Below are 23810 nucleotides of genomic sequence, written 5' to 3'. Positions count from 1 at the left end.
CAGGTATTTCGAACGAACGGAGGGGTGAAATGGGAGTGGGTTTTTTTTTTTTTTTTTTTGGCTGATGCTGAATAAGCTTGCTTTCTTGCATCATATGCCTCTGCTAATTATATCTGAAAGGATAACATGTATAGATAATACAAGACTTGTGGACAATGCAGTGAAAGTCATTATTACTATCTAGAACAAGGAGCCCACTATAATGATCAATATTAATGAGCAATATAAATTTAATAGCATTAAAAATAATAGAAGAACTACACTGTAATGAACATAATATACAAATATGAAATATTTGTATATATTTTTTCTTATTACTATAGCAGTTAAAGCACTACTTATAGAGCTTTAAAATAAAATACATTAAAATGAAGCAGTGCATCTAGTCCACACAGGTAGCCAGTGCAATGCTGGTTTAGTTTTATGCGACATAAGCACTGGGAAAATAAAAATGACAGTAGAAGTCTGTTATAGGTCTAATGATTGCAATGAGTAACGATTAAAAAGAGAAACAGACGACTGGCCCAATAAATCAGAATGTCTTAATAATGGAAGACTAACTTTCCAGATATTGATGAACTTGTGGGCAATATTCTTGAGCTGATTATCAGTAGTGATTTTTAACGCATTAAGATCCAGCAATTAAAAGACCCAGGGGGTGGTGGTGATTACAGTGTACTGACATTGAATTTACTTAAAGACAGCTACTATCAAGGGTAAAGGGAAAGGTTTTTGCTTTCATAAAAGTTACTACAATGATCTCAGACAGTTTTTAAATTCTATGCAGTGGAACTAACTGTTGGTATTACCAACAGCAAATTCTAAATGGGAAGCATTAAGGAAAGTAATCAAAGAAGCTACTAGCTTTTTCATACCAATTAAATACTGTTCAAGGCTTAGACCTAAATGGATGTTTGAACTGATAGGACATATTGTTGTTATTTGGTTTTTAGGAGCATTAGCAACTAAGGCCATATTGCTCCGGGGATACGCGGTGGTCATTCCCTGACCTTTCTGCATCCTCCGTATTTGGTGATCATGGACTTGAACCCCAGTCTAAGCAAGAAGTGTGTGCTACGCACTGCTGCTCCTGTTCACGGAGCAGTCTGATAGGACATGTGGCAGAGAAGAAAAATGCATGAGATGCACATATCAGGTGATACAGAAACCTGTGGTAGATATAAACAAGTCTGCAATCAAATCACAAAGCAGGTTAGGCAAGCTAAGGCAGATGCAAAGAAAAGCAGCAAAAACTTATTTCCTTATATTAGGAGTAGAAGGAAGGAGTTTAATCGCACTGGTTCACTTAATGCCAATGGTCTAATTGTTGATGATCCTTCTCAGGTTGCTGACAAACTCAATAGGTATTTTGTATCTATATTCACATACAAAAAATTCTTTAGGGAAGGGGATGCCAGAAGTTTATAAAACTCTGAGGAGCTAAATGATTTTGTGATAACTGAGAGGAAAGTGGATGAGGTGCATGGGATCTATCCAATTATATTATGGGAGGCAGCAAAGGAGGTAAGCAAACCCTTAGCCATAATTATGAGAGCATCTTTGGATTCATGAAAGATTCCTGTTGATTAGAAAGTGCAAATGTATCCCTAATTCACAAAGGGGGATCAAAAGGTGACATGAGTAATTACAGAGCATTAATTACAGTTAGCTTAAATTCTGTTCCAAGTTAAAAATGGAGTCACTGTTAACCAGTGATTCCATTTTTTCAAAGAAGTAATGCAGGAATAGGAATGCAATAATACTGCAATAACAGTATTATTGCACAGACTTATTAATGGTGGTCTTGTCTAACTAATCTAAACTCCTAAAAAGTCCATAAGAGAATAGTCAGGTTAATTAATGATTCCTCTATTACAAACTCACTCCACTCAATCACACAGATGTTCAGTTTGTACTATGATGCAGTAAAAAAGGAACTGGATGCAAAAAATAATTTTGATATCACATACTTGGAATTCGGGAAGGTTGTGTACTACTGCACGTAAAAGACTGCTGTATAAATTGGAACAGTGTGGCATTAAGGGAAGTTGCTACTATGCAGCAAGGGATGGTTGAGTTGGAGAAGACAGAGTGGTTAATGAATCCTGCTCTTCACAGACTAATGTTATTAGTGGAGCTCCCCAGGGTTCAGTGCTGGGTCCATTTTTGTTTTCTATATCTTAATGTTATCAGGCTTAATGTCTAAGTTTGCAGATAATATAAAGGTGGCAAAGTGGTTAATGATGGTATTCAAGGTATGCTACTGAAACAAGATTTAGAAAAATTAGGCAGATAGGCTGAGAAATGAAAGCTGAAGTTTAACATTGACAAATGCAAGGTACTGCATATGGAAGACTTATTAAGGAAGGCTTCAGTTCTGCATCTTGCACCATCTGGAGATTATCACCTGTGAAATCTGATTGAGATGTTTATGGCTTTGAATGGATTGAGTAAGCCAAATGCTGATGGTATCCTCCTCTTGCTCACACAATATACACAAGAGGGCATAACTTAAATTAAGGAAGGGTAGTTGCAGGTTAGATGTGCAAAAATTTGCTTTCAGCCAGTGGGTACTATGTATGCTAGAAGAACTTTCATCTCGTGTTGTGGAAGTGAGTATTTTGAATAATTCAAGGAAGAAGAAGACAAATTATTAGAGGGATAGACAGGTGATGCAATAAGTGTGTGTTTTTTTTTTTTTTTTTTTATAAGCTTGCTTTCTTGGATCATTTTTTATTCCTAATACTGATAATAAAATAAGGTATAATCATATCTTTTAGAATTTAAGTCACTCATCTACTAAGTGGTCTTAGTAATAATGGCATGTGATGCAAAAGCTAGCATATGAGCTTATGTAGCATCAGCAGGAAAAAAAAAAAAAAAAAAAAAATTCATACAATGATTCCCTCTAAAAGTTTGTCCAGTTCCTCCTTGAATTTATTTAAGCTATCAACTTCCACAACGACAGATGGAAGTTTGTTCCAGCAATTAACCACCCGCTGGCTAAAGGCAAATTTCCGTACACTTATTCTAAACTATCTTTCCTCAATTTGAATTTATGCCCCCTTAGGTTCATAAGCTAAGCAAGCGGAGAATCCCATCAGAATTAAATTTTTTTTTTTTTTTTTTTTTGTAGTTGTTGGCGCATCGGTTTCTGTGGCCATAATGCACCTCCCAAGGTTTTTTGCAGTACTTTGATCCAAACCCGAGGCGGAATTCAAACCTGCGACCTTTGGGTTGCCAGGCAGGCACTTTACCCACCTGGCTAGCCCAGTCGGCTCAGAATTAAGCGTGCTCAACTGATTCAAGGCCTTATACATCTCAATCTGCATTCCAAATATGTGTGACACCATGTCTCTGATATCCCAACAATATCCGCTTTTGATGTCTTTACCAGCACTTCAAATTCATCAAATTTATTTACTATACTTCTAGCATAAGAACGTGCACCTATTCTTATTCTTAGTTGCCCTAACACAGGCCATGTATTTGTTTCATGATGACTGCCACAGTCCCTGAAACCCCCAGCACACCATCCTCCAGGCCACTGCTCATTCTAATAGAAGTAGTGCATGAATCACCTTCATCTCTGCCTGCAGCTACTTTTAACCTCTTAGTCTGTGAATCTCTCCAAGCTGACACCTAACGCTGCCCTGATAGCATCAGCAAACACTCTTGCAGCCCTTCTATTTAAGTGTATCCCATCCTTGTAAAAGCGATCTCTCCTGTTAACAAGCACAGACCATGCTGAGAAAAAGTCTACCTAATGAGCCTTGCACAATCCCTCCAGGACCAAATTGATTGACAAGACTCTCATCATATACTCCCTCCTATCGTGTCTGGGCAGAATTGCTGACACTTTCAAATTTAACCCTAACTCACGACTTTTTTTCAACATTGACCTGTACTTGTTAAGTAAATCTGCTAATCTCCTACTCTGAATATCATTAGTGCAAACGTGTATAACAATATCACCCTTTGTGCCCTTAAAAGATGATATCTGCTCTACAACATCAACTTTTGACCCTGGTAAAAGTTGATGATGTTGATACCCTGGTCCTACTCCATCTATCCTTTTTACACAACATATTACCTGTCTTCCTGACAATAGAGTCACCAACAATAACTAACCCTGGTGGGACCAGTGCATTTTGCCTTGGAGATTGCCACTGTGTTGCCTGATGCACAAAAGTGAGCTTTGGTGTTGTGTTGGGCAGGTGAGAGCTTAATGGGCCCCACATATTAATTTCTCCGAGGACATCTACCCTACACCTCAAGCTCTTATAGATGCCCATCAGAACTCTGATTTGGTGCCTAATTTCCAGACACTCTCTGCACCTAGCACACACAAAGACATCCTCTCAGGCTAGATCATGTTCTGTTCTAGAGAGTTCGGCAAACATTTCACAAGTTGCACATTTTTTTTTGGCTGTGATGCGTTGGAGAATAGACCCCCGGCGCCTCCGTAGCCAGGTGGGAAGGAGCAGCAGTGCGTAGCACACACTTCTTGATTAGACCGGGATTCGAGCCCGTCACCAACAAATACGGAGGATGCAGAAAAGTCAGGGAATGACCACCGCATATCCCGGAGCAATATGGCCTTAGTTGCTAATGCTCCTAAAATCCAAATAACAAACAAACAAACAATAGACCCCTCCCCAGTTCTCCCAGAGTCACAGCACTCCTGTCACTCTGTGCCCGTTGCTTTGCTGCTCTAGTCTGGGGCATGATATTGAAAATTAATAACATCAATAAACTTAATTAATTATCAATATTACACTATCTAATAGAATCCTAAATGCAGGGATGTGTATTACACTATCTAATTTTACACTAGAGCTATCTATTTATTACAATTAAAAATCTGAATTCCCTACCACTCTCTATACGAAAACAATGGCTGCAAGGTTCGAATGAAACAATGGTTTTACGTATATTAAGTAGTAACCTACAAAAACTATCTAAATTAAAAATAACCAGCGTAACTAGACCTATAAAGTTACTTATAAAGTACAAAATAATATAACAATTAAGTAAATAAAACAGCAAACACGTAATCGTTTTTTTGGAGCCTATAATTCACAGCTGTAATTTTTAAAGAGTCAGTACCCATACATGTCCTGTGGCTGAGAAAAATTCTAGAAAAGCTTTGCTCATTCGATATCCAGTAATATGAATGACCAAAGAACAGGGAGATCAGATTTGGTTGTTTCAGATTTAGACCATGAAGAAGTGGCCCACTAAATAAAAGAACGTCCGTTCTTTTAACAACAGAACATAAATAGACACATGCATACGAATGTGGACATGCACACGCACATACGGAAATATCCCAGGGCTTCTCTTCCTTGGTGATTCTCTCTCTCTCTCTCTCTCTCTCTCTCTCTCAAATTTTTTTTTTTCCCCTGGTGCAGCATAAGCCTCAGCTACCTTGCACCATATGGCTATTAATAATAATAATAACATGCGCACGCACATACGGAATAGGGAGGTCAGTTTGGTTGTTTCAGATTTAGACCATGAAGTAGTGGCCACTAAATAACGTCCGTTCTTTTAACAGCAGAACGTAAATAGACATGTGCATACGAAAATAGACATGCGCACACGAAATAGGGTGGTCAGATTTAGACCATGAAGAAGTGGCCCACTAAATAACATCCATGCTTTTAACAACAGAACGTAAATAGACATGCGTACGCGCATGTCTATTTTCGTATGCGCATGTGCACACGAAAGACACGCATGTGCATACGAAAGGTTTTTTTTTTTTTTTTTTTTTTATGAGAACCCCAAACACGAGAGGTATTAGAACCTATAATACCTAGTACCGTGTGGGGTTGGAGGTTGAGAAGACGAAAGAAGATATTTGTTGATACTGGACTTGAACTTCTGTAGATTGTAATTTTCAGGAAATACGTATGAAGGAAGGTTGTTCCAGAAAACGGCAGTTGAATGAATAAATGAGGAAGATGAAAAGTTGGTTCTGTGGGTTTGAAGTTGGACAGTAAATGGATGTTGGCTGTTGGCAGCACGTGTTCGGACTGTTTTGAAAGAGAGAGCGGGAATTATAGAAGCCAATTCAGAAGAACAGTGCCCATGGAAGTATCTGTAGAAGTGGCATGCAGCAGAAACAGTGCGTCTATGAGAAAGCGAGTGGAGAGACTCTGTTAGAGATGAATCATTAATTAACCTAACTGCCCTCTTCTGAATGGAATCAAGAAGCCTGAGAGAGGTTTTGGGGGCACCACCCCAGATGTGGGAACAATATTCCATGGCAGGGCAGATTTGCGATTTATACAGAGTGAGCAGCTGTTTGGAAGAAAAGTAACGCCTAGAGCAAAAGAGAAAACCAAGTTTTTTAGATGCAGAGGAAGCAATATTTGTAATGTGCTTGTGCCAAGAGAGATTAGAAGTCAGGGTAATCCCCAAAAGAGATATATCATTTTGCCTAGAAATCGGAGTGTCACTAAAGATAAGCATAGGAGCAAAAGAATCCTTTTTGCGAGATATAAGACAAGATTGAGTTTTAGAAGGGTTGAAATCAACTAAGTTGTCTTTGCCCCACTGGAGAATTACCTGAAGATCGGCATTTAAGCAATTGGCAGCAGATTTTTGAGAACTTGAAGCTGATTGAGCTGGACAAGGTTTCTCAAAATGGAAAGTTGAATGCAATGTGCTATCATCGGCAAAACTATGGATAGGATTTCCAGTCAATGGAAGAAGGTCATTGATATACAAGAGGAAAAGAGTGGGGGAAAGAACTGAACCTTGGGGGACACCGGCATCAGTGGAGAAGTTAGAAGACAGAGAGCCATCTACCATCACCCTCAGTGAGCGATCAGAGAGAAAACTGGATAACCAATTACTAAAAACAGTTGGCAAACCATAAGATGGAAGCTTGTTTAGAAGACCTTCATGCCAAACACGATCAAAAGCCTTTGAGATGTCAAGAGCAGCTACTTGTGTTTCACCGAACCTTTCCATTGAATTAGTCCATAAATGGGTAACATAAGCCAGAATATCACCAGTGGATCGACACTGACGGAATCCATACTGGCGATCGTTGATCAGATGGAAGATTTCTAGGTAGTTTAAAAGTTGGCAGTTAATTGATTTCTCCATTACTTTAGAAAGAGTAGAAGTAATTGCAATGGGACGGTAATTGGATGGGAGGAATTTGTCACCCTTTTTAGGAACTGGCTGGATATGAGCAAATTTCCAAGCAGAAGGAAAAACACCTTTGGAATAAGAAAGTGAAAAAAGGCAGCAAAGAATAGGAGCAAGTTCAGGAGCACAGATTTTGAGAACAAGTGGAGAAATACCATCAGGACCTGGAGCTTTCTTAGCATCAAGATTCATCAAAATCCTTCTGATATCCTTTTGACGGAAGACCACAGGAGGCATTGAATGGAGCGTGTTAGGAATGGTGGAAGGTGTTTTACCAAGGTCTACCAGAAAAAAAGTATTGGCAAAAAAAATTCCATTAAGTGCTTATCGATCTGAATCATGATATCAATTAATCACTTAAATCTATAATGTTGTAGTCTGTTATGTCTGCGCACCAATCAGCTTATCTGTTACTCACACGTCACTCAATCACTCATCCATATACTTTTATTCGCTATTATGATATATAATATTAATTTTATGAAGCCCACCTGTGAACTATGAACTGTTTGAAATAAAATAAAGGAACATATCTGGTTTACCATTGGGGCTTTTCATTTTTTCGACTGGCTGTTCAAACATTCTTGGTTGGAAGTTTGTTACACTGGCTGCTGAACACCATCAAATATGTTATCCAAATGACACAGAAGATACCTAGCTTTTAACCTAATACCCAAAATTCAACAGAATTTTTGGTATTAGGAACTCTTGATATTATACTTGGTACTTTCCTTAAAATTAGTTGTCTAAGTGAATCCCAATTCCTAACTTTTTTTGTTTGTATTCTGTTATCACTGGTATTGCAATGTTGATGGCTGAACACCTAGAGGAAAATCTTATCAGTATATGACTCATAAGATTTTCATTTGGCGAGCATAGCAGGAAGCTGCTAGGAGTAGAAAAGCTGCATGCCAGTGGATGTTTTGTAGTTTCTTTCTTTACTTTTGCTGCCTAACTTTTTTGGTACAAGACTATTAAAAAAATTTAATTAAAGCAACATTAATAATGAAGAATACACAATTTCCTCTGTTTCAAATTAGTTTGTTCTTGTTTCTTTTCAAAGGATATATCAAGCAGTGTAAATTATACACCAATACAACTACTCAAGAAACACCTTTTGAGCCAAGAGCTCTGTCATTTGTTGATGTTCTGTTACATTGCTACAATTAAAGAAAATATGGATCTTTTATTGTTAAAATAATATATATTATTAAATTCCTTATATTGTTAAAATAAGTGCACAATTTCAAATTCCTTCCTTTTTTCCAAAAAGAAAACAAATGGCAAACTTTATACACCAATATCCCTTGCTGGCATGACTTTTTTTTTTTTTGGTGCACTTACTAGATGATTAGTAACTGTTTACTGAATCTTTTACTGAATATTATTATTATTAATAGCCATATGGTGCAAGGAAGCCTGAGGCTTATGCTGCACCAGGAAAAAAAAAAAAAAAATTCCCAAGTTGCCCTGAGAGAGAGAGAGAGAGAGAGAGAGAGAGAGAGAGAGAGAGAGTCAAAAGTAGAAGGGAATCACCAAGAAAGAGAATGATGATGATATCCAGCTCAGGACCCTGGGTGTGCCAAGCACATACTCACCAGATGTGAGCCCCCGCGGTTTATTAAAATATAAAGCTGCATAAAAATAATTTTGTTGTTTTTTTAACTTTGTACTGAGTAATTAATATGCTCAATTTTTCAAGGCTAAACTGAGACTATCCAGTTACATGAAACTATAATAAAGTGAGTTAATCATCCTTACTAAGTCACAATTTTTCTGCAGCTAAGTTTCAATTCACAGTTGAACAGGCACAACTACACAAAGCCTTTATGGTTCCACGGGTTTCCTATAATGAACACAGATGTGTTTTTTTTTGTCTTGGAATAAAATGGGCAAAATTTAGCATACCATGTAGGATGGAACACTGATGTAGTTTTCTACAAGAAATCACAATTTAATGTCTAAAAATTTGTTTTCTCTATTGTCTTTTGAAAGTGAAAAAATTAAACAAAAAGAATTTTCACTACCATTGCTATAACATTAAAATAAAAATCCAGTAAGATAACACTACCTTCCTTCAAACACAATTAATAAAAAAAAAAAAAAAAAAAATTCAAAATTTTCATTTCAAAAGCATTACACAAACATCAAACTTGCAGCTACATAAATTTCCATTAACTCCACTGTGATAAGCTACAACAAACAATACAAAAATGAACTAATAGGTGGGGAAGAGAGAGAAGGTTTTTTATTATTATTATTAAAAATCCTCTTTCACAGCACTGCTTCTGGAAAAGATAAATGAACCCAAACTTTTAACAGTCCTGTAACACAGTTGAAAGATATAAAAGTCAGTGGAAATAATAGAATATTTATATCCTTTTAGATAAAACAAAAATGAATGATTTAACTACTGCTAGTGAAAATTATTACAGATGAAAACAGGTAATAATCTTTCTTAAAACTTTTATCATTATTTTGTTATTTATTTTTTTAAAGATTACTACATATCTTTTTTTTTAAATAGCAGAAAAGAAAAAACACTGTATAAAGGTAATATTTATGCATAAGACTTACACCCTTGCTTCTGATCTTTGGGAAGATGTATCTTTGTAGACATGCAAGATCCATGGAGAACCAAAATGTATGTTTTTATTTCATAATCATAAACCTGAAAAAAGAAATTTTTTAACTAAAAAAAAAAAAAAAAAAAAAAAAAAAATGTATCTCTATTAATAACCACACACACACACACACACACACACAATTTGTTGCAGATTAATATAGATTTTAACCCTTTCCCTGTCCACATATATTTTGCATGTACTAAGCCGTACGTTTGTTTGAAATAATTACTTTTATCATGTTGCGTGGCTCTCTAGAGTAATTTTTTACATATCTAGTAGGTCAGAGTATATGTAACGGACCAAGGATATGCAAGGATGTATGCATCCCATATGACACATTATGAAATATACCAAGAAGAGAAGACGGAAAACTCATTCGGAGAAGGTGTCATTGTTGTTACACAAAAATCATATTGAAGGAAAATCGCAAAGAAGCAATGAAAAAATCTAAACAAGTCTCAACAGAATGTGTCGAATGTGACAAACCATTTTGCCTACCTTGTTTCAATAAATACCATAAATAATATGTAGTGTACTGAATGAGAAATAAAAGCTACTTTATTTATATTTATGCGTTTTTTATATATTTAGTAACTCCACCATATTATTTCAGATAATTCACATTCTTGCACTTTATGAATCAGATGTGATGCACACTGAGTTGGAAGACAAATTATAACACGTTTAGATTGAAAAACTAACTAACTAAGTTTCAGATGTTTATCGAAAATTTATCATATTTAAAACTCCAGTAAGTGTGTATCACATGCGATGCATAAGCATATAGAAAATACATCGTGTGTATCACATGTGATGCACGGGACAAGCAAAGGGTTAAAGTAAGTTGAATTCTTTATAACTTGGAGTTCCAAATATTCACAGACATATTATTATTAATAGCCATATGGTGCAAGGAATATGCTGCACCAGGAAAAAAAAAAAGTTCGAAAGAGAGAGAGAGGTAGAAGGGAATCGCCAAGAAAGAGAAGAATGATGCTATCCAGCTCAGGACCCTGGGTGTGCCAAGCCCATACTTACAAGATGCGAGTCCCCTGGGTTATTCACATTTATTCATTTTCCATTAATCACCATATTATCTTTGCCTGACCAAGCTCTACTGATTAAGCTATGAGAATTCTCATAAACTGTAAGAATTCTAAGTTGTGGGAGTAGCTTTATGTACATTTCTTTTAAAAAGACACATAAGAAGCAGAAGTGGACCAATATCACCACCTGGACCATTCCCAACTAATTATTTGGTTCAAGGAAATGGAACACGTTTGCTTGGGAACATTTTATGATGTGTTAGCAGGTTTGGCCATCTGCCATGTCTGCTAAAAACGAACACATTGGTGAATTACTAATTCCACAATGAATGGAAATTTGGGCAACAGACAATTCAAGTGTCTATATCAAACCTGCTCTACAGTTACCAAAAAGGTAATGACATAGTGTGTTTTTCATTTTTACTGAACTGTTTACATTAGTTCATTTATTTCCTTCTAGTGTTAACATAAGTGAAGAACTCTTTGCTACTTTTCTTTGCCAGAGACTTCTTGTAACTTTCCTTTTCTTGCCTAACCATCATCATGACTTAATTTCTGACCAGTTTATACTTACTCTGATAATTTATAATTCCTGATAATTTATAATCATACCATGCATTTTTCTTCCCTGTCATTAGTCTCATCAGTTCATATGCCATCCATTTAGGCTTAAACCTTGAACAATGTCTCTTAGTTGGTATGAAAAAAAACTTGGTAGTGACTACAATTACTTCCTTGAATGCTTCACCAGTTTGTCCCACTGAGAAGAATTTAAAAACTGTTGTAATCACCTTTATGCAAATAACTCATCAGTACACAGTGATCACAGTCATCAAGTGCTTCTTTTATCTGTAGATTCTTACTTCATGAAGAAACTGCTGATATTCAGATCAAGAGTATTGCTTTCCCTTGTTGCCTCTCTAACATCTGCTAGTGTAGAATGCACCCATCCAATAAATCCAGAAAGGTACTGCTATTGTGTGAGTGGCTAACCCACACATTCTAGTCAATATTTGGAAATTTAATTCCCCATTATAAGCCATTCTCATTTATGGCCCACTATTTATCTGTATAGTCTCATCATTATACTTATCACAGTCATTTGGACTCTAACACACAGTAATTTGGCTTCTAACACCTCCTACTCTCATGTTTGCTTTTCTAGTGTTTATATTACACCAAATGGACTCAACATTATATGCCCATACACATCAATTGGCCGCATTTCCTTAGACTGAGTGCATCCTCTTTCAAGGGATTCTTCCCTCTCAACAAAGAATTCTTCCCCTTGCTCGGATAACACACTGAGGGAACATAAATTCAAATTGAGGAAAGACAGTTGTAGAATAGATGTGCAAAAGTTTGCCTTTAACAATCGGGCAGTTGATTGCTGGAACAAACTTCCATCTGTTATTGTGGAAGTTGATAGCTTATATAAATTCAAGGAAGAACTGTACAGAGTTTTGGAGCAAATGGAGTTTTTTTTAGATGCTGTATAAGCTTGCTTTCTTGCATCATATGCCTCTACTAATGCTAATGCTTCTTAACTATATTCAAATTCCACATCCTCTACATCTGAGTGACACTGTGTTTCTGATATCCCTACAATACTACCTTTGATGACTTAACCAATACTTCAAATTTACTAATACAAGTAAATTAGTTATTGTACAATCAAGTATATGTGTGCCTGTTTTTGCTCCTAGTAATTCTAACAAGTCCAGTATAATTGCGTGTTCCATGATGGCTGTCATCTGGCCTTATAATCCCTCACACATCGTTTTCCTGACTGCAGCATGTCCCAATAGAAGCAGAGCAAGAATCAAATTTCATCTCTGCTTATGGTTAAAATTGCTGTCAAAATGTTATTTTGCACACTCTCTCTCTCCCACCAAGCTAGCAGTTTTTCAATTTGCTTAATACTGTCTTGATAGCATAAGAAAATATTCTTGCACCCTTCTGTTTAAGTGCATACTATCCTTGGAAGAACACTCTCTCCTGTTAACAAGCACAGCCCATACTGCAAAAAGTTCTACGCCTTGCACAGTCTTTCCAAGGCCGAACTGATTGACAAGGCTCTTGTCACATACTCCCTCCTATTATGTCTAGACAGAATTGCAGACACCTTCAATTTTAATTCTGACTTGCAACTTTTTCTCAACATTGCTCTAAAATCAGGAGCACATATTCTTGTTTGTGCACTATTGCTAGGAGTATAGGGAATAAATCTGAGGAATTTGAAGTCATGGTTAGGTCACCAGAGGTGGACATTGTAGAGATATTAGAAATATGGTGCCACTCAGACATAAATGGAAACCTAACAATAATGGTAAAAGGCAACTTGAATTTTGTGCAAGGCATGCACTTTTAATTGCAAACAGTATTTCAACATAAAGGTAGCCACAAGTTTATGTGGAAGGAGCATAACAGAAACAAGAAAAGCAAAACTGACAATGTTAAAAGATCATAAACAGCTAGTTGATACAAGGGTATATAGAGTTTGGAGATTGTAAATGGCCCTGATCTGGTATTGAATAAATGAAAAATAATAGCTGGTCCCAAAAATATGAGGTATAAAAAAAAAAGTAAGTGTTAAAATAGCCAAAAACTGAAGAACTCTCAGATTTGCCATTAAATATACAAACCTTGATGGAAATTTAAAAAGCATTTCTAATGCTAACATCACTTTAGATTGAAGGGTGGCAAAAATTTAAGGGCACTTTAGCAGAAGCTGAAAAAGGGGTTTGTGGGGAGAATGTTTTTAACTCTTATCTGTGAGTTTGCCACACATGTGAGAATCTTGCACAGCGAATTTTCCATAACAGTGCACTATTGCAAATTCAGTGGAGCGAGTTGTTTTTGTGGAATTTTGAAATTTTATAAAACATGAAACCTTTGTACATAAATGCATTTAAAATATTAATATTTTTTTCACTTTTTTGTAATGTTTATTCACAAATTTGTAAGTACAATCCATTGTTACTTTTTTATGCAAAAGTATTCTCTTGATCTATTTATGTATTACTTGATTTGTGCCCAAACTCTATAAGCCCACACATTCAAAGTCTTTTCTCATACAGGTGCTCTTTTAGATCTCACCAAGTTCGCTATCTATCTTTGGACTTTTTCAAAACGCCAGAGCTTCTTGAAAGAGTCCAAGACTCTGCAACTTACAATCTCATTACCATTCTCTGCATCCATTCCAACAGATTCACATGCTTCCTAAAATGAGGCTTCTAGACCTGTATAGAATAGTCAAGATGACTACCCCATACAGGTCTCTTAACATTGCCTTATACAGCAGACTAATTAGCTCCTTATCCCTGCTGGCAAAACTCCTTTATATCAGTGACAAAACCCCCCTAGCAGTTCATCTACACTGCTCAGAGAACTTTATGTCTGACTTAATTAGTCCACAGTACTTTTTTCATTCTCTACTACCTTCGAGTGTGGTATAATACAGTTGGTATTTTATTCTGGAATTATTGCTACCCATATGCAGTACCTTGCATTTGCCAATATTAAACTTCAAGTGCCACTTTTCAACCCATCTGCCTAATTTTTATAAATTAACTCATCAGGAATATAAGAAATAACAGGATCTTTGCCTTTAGGAAGCTGAGTTCACAGTTATACTCGCAGCAGTCAAATTATTGTGCTGTTGTTATTTGTTATTTGGTTTTTAGGAGCATTAGCAACTAAGGCCATATTGCTCCGGGATATGCGGTGGTCATTCCCTGAATGACCTTTCCGCATCCTCCGTATTTGGTGGTGACGGGCTCGAACCCCGGTCTAATCAAGAAGCGTGTGCTACGCACTGCTGCTCCTTCCCACCTGGCTACGGAGGCGCCAAATTATTGTGCATACAGGGTTTCTTGGATGGGGAAATGGATAAAGATATTTTGTTTTGTGAATAATTATCATTCCAAATTACTGTAAGTAATATCTTTAAAGGTCTTGATGCCTATACATGATCAAGTATAAAATAACATAAAAAATGTGTCAGCTCCTGTACAAATTGGAGGTGTGCAACAAATAAAACTTTAAGCAGTCTTTTCTTATTGTATTAATCAGATATTCTTCTCCCTATATTATATGGATACACTGTTTTCTATACTGGGAGTCTTTAGCTTCCAAAAAAAAAAAAAGTCCTTCAAGTCACTCTCAAAATTGTAAACTTATTAATGAAAGGTATGCTTCCAAATTCAAGATTATTTTCAATTCTCTACCAAACCACAAAAACTCAGCACACTGGCAGTTTTTGCAGGCTAAAGTTTATTGGCTGTATTTTGAACTGTGAAGAAATAGGTGCTTTCTTAGAAAACCCGCTGACCTTTAGCCAGCGGGTAGTTGGTTGGTGGAACAGACTTCCATCCTTTTCTGTGGAAGTTGATAGCCTAAATTAATTTAAAGCCGAGCTGGAGAGGTATTTGGAACAAATAGAGGGGTTAAATGGGAGCGTTTTTTTTTTTTTTTTTTTTGGCTGATGCTGCATATAAGCTTGCTTTCTTGCATCATATGCCTCTACTAATGCTAAAAACCCATGCTCTTAACATTGCATATAATATAAAAATCATATTTCATGCTAAAATTAGCACATCTGAAATATTTTTAATGAGTTAAATAAAACACAAGAATGCAAAGGTATGATCTTGTATTTTTGACAGAATAATTAAATTTAAAAAATAAAATAAGATAATAAGGTGAAAAGAAAGACCAGAGGGAATATTATATATACTTCTTGACCTAAAAGAAATTCTGCAAAGTGAAACCAATTCACGCTTGGGAAAAATAAGAGATTACTTCCAGGGATCAGTAGAGAGATGAAAAAAAAATACTACAGGAAAGACTACAGATTCAAAATCCAATACATTTTGTGAATTAACCACTGAACAAGGACTAAATCTTAAGAAAATTTATTGTTATTATAGCACATCAGAATCTAAGCACATATTGCATTATACATTTTATATCTACATAAGTGCTAGTTCACAGGTCAATTTGTACATTGTGTGAGCAGTAATATCTGCTACAACTCAAGCAAAAAGCCTCCACTCCTTCTGCTGATCAAGATTCATGAATGTGTATTTTATTAAGAAATCATGATACTTTTGAGTCTTTGAATACAAGTATTCAAATGTTTTGGAATATCCTACCAGACAGGGATTGTGGCAATGATTATACTGTATATATGGACAAAAACATTATTAGCATAAATGTAAGATATATAATAACCAAAATAAACTTCTTAGGTAGGAACATTTTAAATAGTAAAAAATACATTAGGCTTATAGGATATTTCTTGGGAGCAATTAATTTGCACTTTTAGGTGAGGAAACATCTTAACAGGTTCATCTTAAAAGGGCTCCAGTCTGTGTGCATCCCCCCCCCCACAAATTTTTTGAAATGAGTCACTTTCTTTGGATGAATTTCAAGCTCACCATATGTTAACAACATGAATTAATCTGTTACTTACCTTCCTGATAGAAGATGATGTTATCTTCCAATTTGAAACTGGATTTCTACCTTGGGAATTAAATATTTCAACATATAGTCCAGCCTAAAAGAATAGATTACCAAAAACTGAATAATAAAGGAATTGATTAAGTCATTTGCTATATTCTAAAATGCTATTATGTATATGACATTTCATATAACATCCTTCAAACATGACATTATACTGAAGAAAGAAACTTAAGTTAGTGGCAATGTAAGTTTTGTTTCCTAGCACAAAATTACGGTGCCACTGTAGCCAGGAGCAGCAGTGCGTAGCACGCACTTCTTGATTAGACCGGGGTTCGAGCCCATGACCACCAAATACAGCAGATGCGGAAAGGTCAAGGAATAACCACCGCATATCCCCGGAGCAATATGGCCTTAGTTGCTAATGCTCCTAAAAACCAAACAACACAAAATTACCTTTGGCCTTTGTAAAAATCAAAGAATTCTCAACTGGCAAAGATGAGACACAATATTACTTTTTGTAGTATCGAGTCTCACCTTTGCACTTCAGATATTTCTTCGATTAACTCAAAAGAAGCAATTTCAAATAAAATGCAGTTATCAACAAAACAAAACAAATTTTCTTTTTCATTTCTATTTTTTTCCAATTTAAATTAAAGAGAATGGAGGAATCAGCCCACTGTACAGAAGTGCTGTGATGACCCTTCATGCTACTGTCTATCTGAAGCCCAATTGTCTATTGAATAACTTACCCGATTGACAGAAAGATATAGAGAAGCAGAAAATATACCTATAATGTTAAAAGATATAAAATTCATAGAATTTTATTAAATCAATCAGTAGTGCAATAAGTTATGTATCATTATCCAGAAACTAAACAAACAGGCATGGAAGATGATATACATTTAAATTCTTTTGATTTTCACAAAACCTTGAAAGAAGCAATTTCAAATAAAAATCTCGTTCAGTAACAGAAAGGCAGTTGTAGTGCAAGTACATGTACAGTTTACCCATATATCCATTGCATATGGTTTGTTTAGCACTGTCTTATTAAAATGTTTAAGCACAAGTAAAGGAGGTGTCAGAGGAAGAAAAGCTAAAGTATTACTAAATGTGAATATGCTTTGTATTTTCTTGGGCTCCACATATGTGCCTGCACTAGTAACCGGGGATGTGACTGGAAAATTAAGGGTGTTCAGAAACAGCTACACTGTATCAAATATCCTAACATATCATTTGCAATAAGGCCTATTCCACATAATGAAGACCTGCCAATACTAGGTTTCTCAAAATCATGAGATAAAGGAAACAGTGTTGAACACACTCACACACTGTCTCTCTTATATATATGGAGGTGCCTTAGTGCCCATTTCATTCAGAAGACAGTATGTGTTTCTGTACAGATAATAGTTGTCTTCTGAATGAACTGGGCACTGAGGCACCTCCATAGCACATGCTTCTTGATTAGACCAGGGTTCGAGCCCATGACCACCAAATAAGGAGGATGCAGAAAGGTCAGGGAATGACCATGGCCTTAGTTGCTAATGCTCCTAAAAAAAAAAAAAAAAAACCAAATAACAATAATAATAACTGGGCACTGAACACAATCCTAATGAATGGTGTATATTTATTGATGTCTCAAAATTAAGTCTAAAAGCAGTTTTTCTGCACAATGAAAATACATTCTCATTAGTTCCTCTACTTAATGCTGCTGGTATGAAAGTATGTCCAAGGTTCAGAGTTTGATAAAATACCATGGCTTTGCTTGGAATGTCAGTGGTGATTTTAAGGTAACTGGATTATTTACTATTCTACAAGAAGGTTTAACAAAGTACTACTGTTTTTCTACATTTGTAGAGATAGTCATGTAACAGAAAAACATATTGTACAGTAGTTGGAAAAGAGGGAGGAATCTTTACTACAGAGATGTATAAAATATGTTCTCCTGTTTGAACCAAAAAAAAAAAAAAAAATACTTCTTATGCTTCTGAATATGAAGCTTGGATAAAAGAAGAATTTTGTTGAGGCTCTAGAAAAAGAAGGAAGTGGATTCTGATACCTAAGGGAAGTGCTTTCCAATTTAACAGATGCAAAACTGAAAGTTGAATTTTCACTAGGCTTCAAATAAAGAAATTCCTCAAAGATGATGTATTTGAAACAAAGCTACAGGATACTGAACTATGAGCTTGGCAATCATTTAAAGAAGGAAATAAGATAATTAACTCTGGTGTTGCCTTTACTGCAATGTTATAAAAATTTAGGCTGCCAAATGCCTTTGAAAATTCATCATTCTTATTCTCATCTCAGTTTTTCCCACAAAGTTTGGGAGGTGTAAATGATGAGTAAGGAGAATGCATTCATCAGGACATATCCATGATGGAAAAACAGTACCAAGATCACTGTGATAATGCCATGATGGAAGACTGCTTCTGGTTTCTTAAAGTACAGGAACCTCCACTTTATGATATTAATCCATTTCAGAGACACCATTGTATCATGAAAATATCATAATGTGAATCCAATTGCACATTATTTTTTGGTAATTCATTCCAAAACCTCAGAAGTTGAAATTTTCACTATATAACTAAGCTATTTCTCTCTAAAAGGTGATTTTATAATGGAAATTGTACATACTGATTAAAAAAATTGATTAAAACTAATATATTGAATAAAGCATGACACAAAAAAAAAAAAAAAAAACCACTTCAACTAAAGGATGCAAAAACAAAACACGTCATCAACATGTTTACAAAGGCTGCTATTGGCTGAGAGGAAGGAACATGTGATCCGGTCGGAGACAATCGTATGCTAAGCCCATCATAAAGTGAAATAAGTAGGCACCTCTTATATGGTCACTGGTTAGTAGCATCAGCCACTTTATAGAATCATATTTCAGAAAACCAATTCAAATCATTAAAATGCACTACACTTTCATTGTTATCATATGTTCGGTTATAAGAATAAATTTTGAACACCTTTGTGATATTTCTGGAGGTCACAACCATAAAATAATTTGCAATTTCTGCTTTATTGGGCTTTTCTGTTAGTGCAGTGGTTCCCAAACTACTGAGATCTATGGACCCATATATATATAGTTAAAATTAGAAAGAATTAATAGAAAATACAAAAAGATGGAGAAGTATTTAACACAAGGTGCCGAGCCTAATAGAAGTAAAGTAAGAAAAAGAAAAGAATGAGAAATATAAAGAAAAAGAATATTAAGAACCTACATGTAAAATTATATAAAATTAAAAGGCTGAATCAATGAGCCAATCAAACGTAGACAAGCTGAAAGGGAAAGAAGCAACATATGATTAATAAATACAAAAAATAGGGTGCATCAAACAGAGTGGGAGACCGGTAAATAAAGAGAGAAAAAAAAAAAAAAGGTTGATGCAAACTAAAAGTTGGGACATAGATCCAGTGGCAGATTTAGCACTTGAGAAGCCCCAGGCACAATTCAATTTTGAGGCCCCCTCTAAATATTTTCGGTATCACTACAGTGTACACTCTACATGCACGTTTTTACTATAGCACGTGCTCTAGATTTGGTGTTGCAGTTTTAATCATTTTGGTTGTGAAATTCTTTCATACATATTTTAACTAATTTTAAATGAAAAAAATGACAACTACCATCCCTCCCAAATCTAACATTAATACATAAAAATTAATACATAATATCTAGCATTAATGATAATATGTATTCTACTTCAGATTCATTTAGTTTGCATAGATATTTATAATATGTGGGGATATTCGCATAAGAGTTTACTAACTTCTCATATTAAATTATAGTTTAATTCAGTAACGGTAATAAAGATGAGTGTAAAAATTTTAAATGAAACAATTTTATTTATTTTTTTTTGAGACCTGAGATTTGAGGCCCCAGGCACGCGCCTCGTGCACCTGTGCGGAAATCCACCACTGCATAGATCAGGCATTTCGTCAGAGGACTACACCTAATCATGTACTAAACCACTGCATTTCTATACAAACTTATGTTAATGGAGAAAAGATTAAAAAATAATAAAAAAAAAAAAAGGGAGAAAAAGATAGAACCTCCAAAAACATAAGTAAGGTAGCCCCAATGCAGTGTATGTAATTAAGTTAAGGAAATTAAACAAATTAAAGTATAAATGAATTGAAAATGGATAATAAATGCCTTGATTTCATGTACATAACTTGAGAATATATAATGTAACGTAAAAGCGTAGAGAAATGAAAAAGTAGTAAAAATAAAAGAGGCAAAAATTTTGAATCACCCAAAGGACGGAAAAAAATAGAGCTGAGTGCGTAAAAATGTTTTCAAAAGAGAGGCGTAAAAATGTTTTCAAAAAGAGAGACGAAAAAGTGAATTTGAAGATCATAAATGTATTAAGTGTGACAGGCAGTGGTTTAAAAATGGGAAATAAAGCAGGGCAAGGGAAGAATAAAAGGTAATAAAGATAAAGGAAGCAAAAATAGCAAAGAATAAGAATGTTTGAATCGCCCTCAACCTCTGATGAGTATAGGCACCTAGGGTCCTCACCTGGATATCATCATTCTTCTCTCTCTCTCTCTCTCTCTCTCTCTCTCTCTCTCTCTCTCTCTCTCTCTCTCTCTCTCTCTCTCTCTCTCTCTCTCTCTCTCTCTCTCTCTGTGTGTGTGTGTGTGTGTGTGTGTGTGTGTGTAATTCAGAAATTTTTGTTTGGCTGGTGCAGCATAAGCCTCAGGCTTCCTTGCACTGTATGGCTAATAATAATAAAATAATAGTTCAACGGATGGAAGAAAGAAGAATAGAAAGTAGAAAGATAAAAAGAAAAAATGAGTTTAAAGAATACTAGACAAGTTAGGTGCATAAATACCCAACCTCTTACAGTGGTCCTCAGCTGAGAGAGTGTTAGTTGAAGTAAAAACTTATACCACTTGCCTGTGTTATATTTTAAAATGCCAAAAAATACAGAATGCTGAAAAATAAAAATATATAAGAATTTAATAAAGTAAAAATGATGAATAATAGAGAACAATTAAATACCTGTTATTTGCTAAGTAATACATTTATGCCTACCTTGATGTAACATAACTTAACAAATAACAGGTATTTAATTGTTCTCTATTACTCATCATTTTTACTTTATTAAATTCTTATATATTTTTATTTTATTTTTCGGCATTTTAAAATATGTTGTTATTTGGTTTTTAGGAGCATTAGCAACTAAGGCCATATTGCTCCGGGATATGCGGTGGTCATTCGCTGACCTTTCCGCATCCTCCGTATTTGGTGGTGACGGGCTCGAACCACGGTCTGATCAAGAAGCGTGTGCTACATTTTATATTTTTCTCCCTCTTTTTTTTTTTTTTTTTTCTATTATTAAATCTTTCCTCTATTAACGTAAGTTTGTATAGAAATGCAGTGGTTTGGTACATGATCAGGTGTAGTCCCCTGATGAAATGTCTGATCTATGTACCAACTTTGTTTAGTTTGCATCAATTTTTTTTTTTTCTCTCTCCTTAGTTACCATCCTCAGTTTGATGCTCCCTATTTTTTGTATTAATTAATCATATGTTGCTTCTTTCCCTTTCAGCTTATCTACTTTTGATTGGCTCATTGATTCAGCCTTTAATTTTATATAATTTTACAATTTTTTTTTTTTTTTTTTTGTAGGTTCTTAATATTCTTTTTATTTCTCATTCATTTCTTTTTCTTACTTTTCTTCTATTAGGCTCAACACCTTGTGTTAAATATATCATCTTTTTGGATTTCCTATTAATTCTTTCTAATTTCAACCATATACTTTTGTATCCTGCTTTTACAGTTTTGCGCATTCAGGTGAAATTCCTTGTTTTTTCTTTTTCTTTACATTTCCTATTCATGCATACTATATATACAGGGTGTCTCAAAAATACACGGCATAACTTCAGGAATGAGTTCCTCATATGTAGACAATAAAAATATTTTATATCAACACAGTTCCAGAAATGCTTGGTTTCAGAGTTTTGAAGGTCTGTCTATGACACTTAACTGTTCACATCACCTTATATTAATTGTTCAAAATGTCCACCTTCTGCTTGAATACAGGCCTCACATCGATGTCACATGGATTCGCAAAGACGATGCCAAATTCCTGGCATGTTTTGTATTATCTCACAACCTGCCACAATTCGATTGTGGAGAGTTTCCACATCTACTACCGGAATCTAATACACCAATGACTTTAAATGGCCCCACAAGAAGAAATCTAGTGGGTTTAAATCATGTGAGCATGGAGGCCAGGCAGTTGGTCCACCTCTACCTATCTACCAACCAGGAGCACGAGGTGTAAAGGTCCCATGTTCACAAAGGCGGCGATGGATACCTTTAAACGTTTTCCTGTCTGGACATCTTTGTTCTGGGAACCTTTTGTGGTACAAATGACGAGCCTCCAGAGCACTGCCGTCCGCCGAACTGCACATAAAGTGCATATCTCCTTGCTCCTAATTTCAGTACACAGTCAGAATGGAAAACCACCAAATTCTATCAGTACCTTGTGATTGTGGACATAGTAGTAAAGGAAAAAAGAGGAGGAAAAAGAAGGATGATGATGAAAAAATTAGTGAGAATAAAGACTTTGAATTTGTGTTCGAGGTAAGACGAAGATTGAATTGCTTCCTACATGATGCTGACAGTAAAGTATCAAAAAATGCTATTCAAATTATAATGAACATGTGGGAAATTGTAGAGAAGAAAGCGCTAGAAATCCATATTGAGAATGTGTTATTAAAAGAAAGACTTAGAAAGAAGGAAGAAAAGGTTAAAGAGAAAGACTATGCTACAATAGTAAAAAGTCCTGAGAGTGAAGTTAATGTGCCAAAAGTAATGATACTTAAGGCATTAACAGCAAAACATAAAACAAGCGATGAAGTCAAGATAGACGTTATGAAAGAAGTAAGACCCTTGCTATCCTCAGTGAAAGTACGAAATGTAAGATCAATTAGAGACCGTGCTGTGTTGATTGAGGCGGAAAGCGAACAAGATATAGTGAAATTAAAAGCATGTAAAAGAATCCAGGAACTGGGGCTAGGTTATTCTATCCCTAAGCCAATTCTACCACGTATTGTGATATTTGACGTAGAAAAAGATATAGAGCGTGAAGAACTTTTAGAACAATTATGGTCAAGAAATTTTAAGGACAGTAAGATAAGTGAAAGAAGGTTTAAGGAGAAAGTTGAGATATTAACTGTGAATAATAATAGGACAACTCATTGTAATAACTGGGTAATTCAGTTAGATTCAGAAATATGGAAGATGATTAAAATAAAAAGTAGAGTGTATATAAGATGGATGGCCTGTAAATTCAAAGAGGTCTATTCTGTTACACAATGTTTTAGATGCATGAATTATGGACACATTGCAAAGTATTGTCAAAGAGAGGTGCTGTGTGGTCACTGTGGAGAGCAAAATCACTCCTATAGGGAATGTAAGAACAAGGATAAGGGTGCACAATGTTATATATGTAAGAAAAAGGGTAAGCCGGCAGACCATACGGCA

At 35.4% G+C, this 23810-nt stretch overlaps 1 protein-coding gene across 1 annotated transcript in view; it reads right to left on the bottom strand.

Moving 5' to 3' along the window:
- LOC150086905 (uncharacterized) overlaps positions 1–23810 on the bottom strand; it is a 152366-nt gene that overhangs the window by 121922 nt on the left and 6634 nt on the right. Inside the window, exons 3-4 of the mRNA XM_090372316.1 lie at positions 16317–16400; positions 9745–9838 (exon numbers count right to left, since the gene is read on the bottom strand). Coding sequence (XP_090228442.1) covers positions 9745–9838; positions 16317–16400 — 178 coding nt within the window. The remainder of the gene's footprint in view (positions 1–9744; positions 9839–16316; positions 16401–23810) is intronic.

The sequence above is a fragment of the Mastigoproctus giganteus genome, chromosome 4 (assembly GCF_048544385.1).
Source record: "Mastigoproctus giganteus isolate SK-2022 chromosome 4, ASM4854438v1, whole genome shotgun sequence".
NCBI classification, from domain to species: domain Eukaryota; kingdom Metazoa; phylum Arthropoda; class Arachnida; order Uropygi; family Thelyphonidae; genus Mastigoproctus; species Mastigoproctus giganteus.
This window is presented reverse-complemented; position numbering and strand designations above follow the sequence as displayed.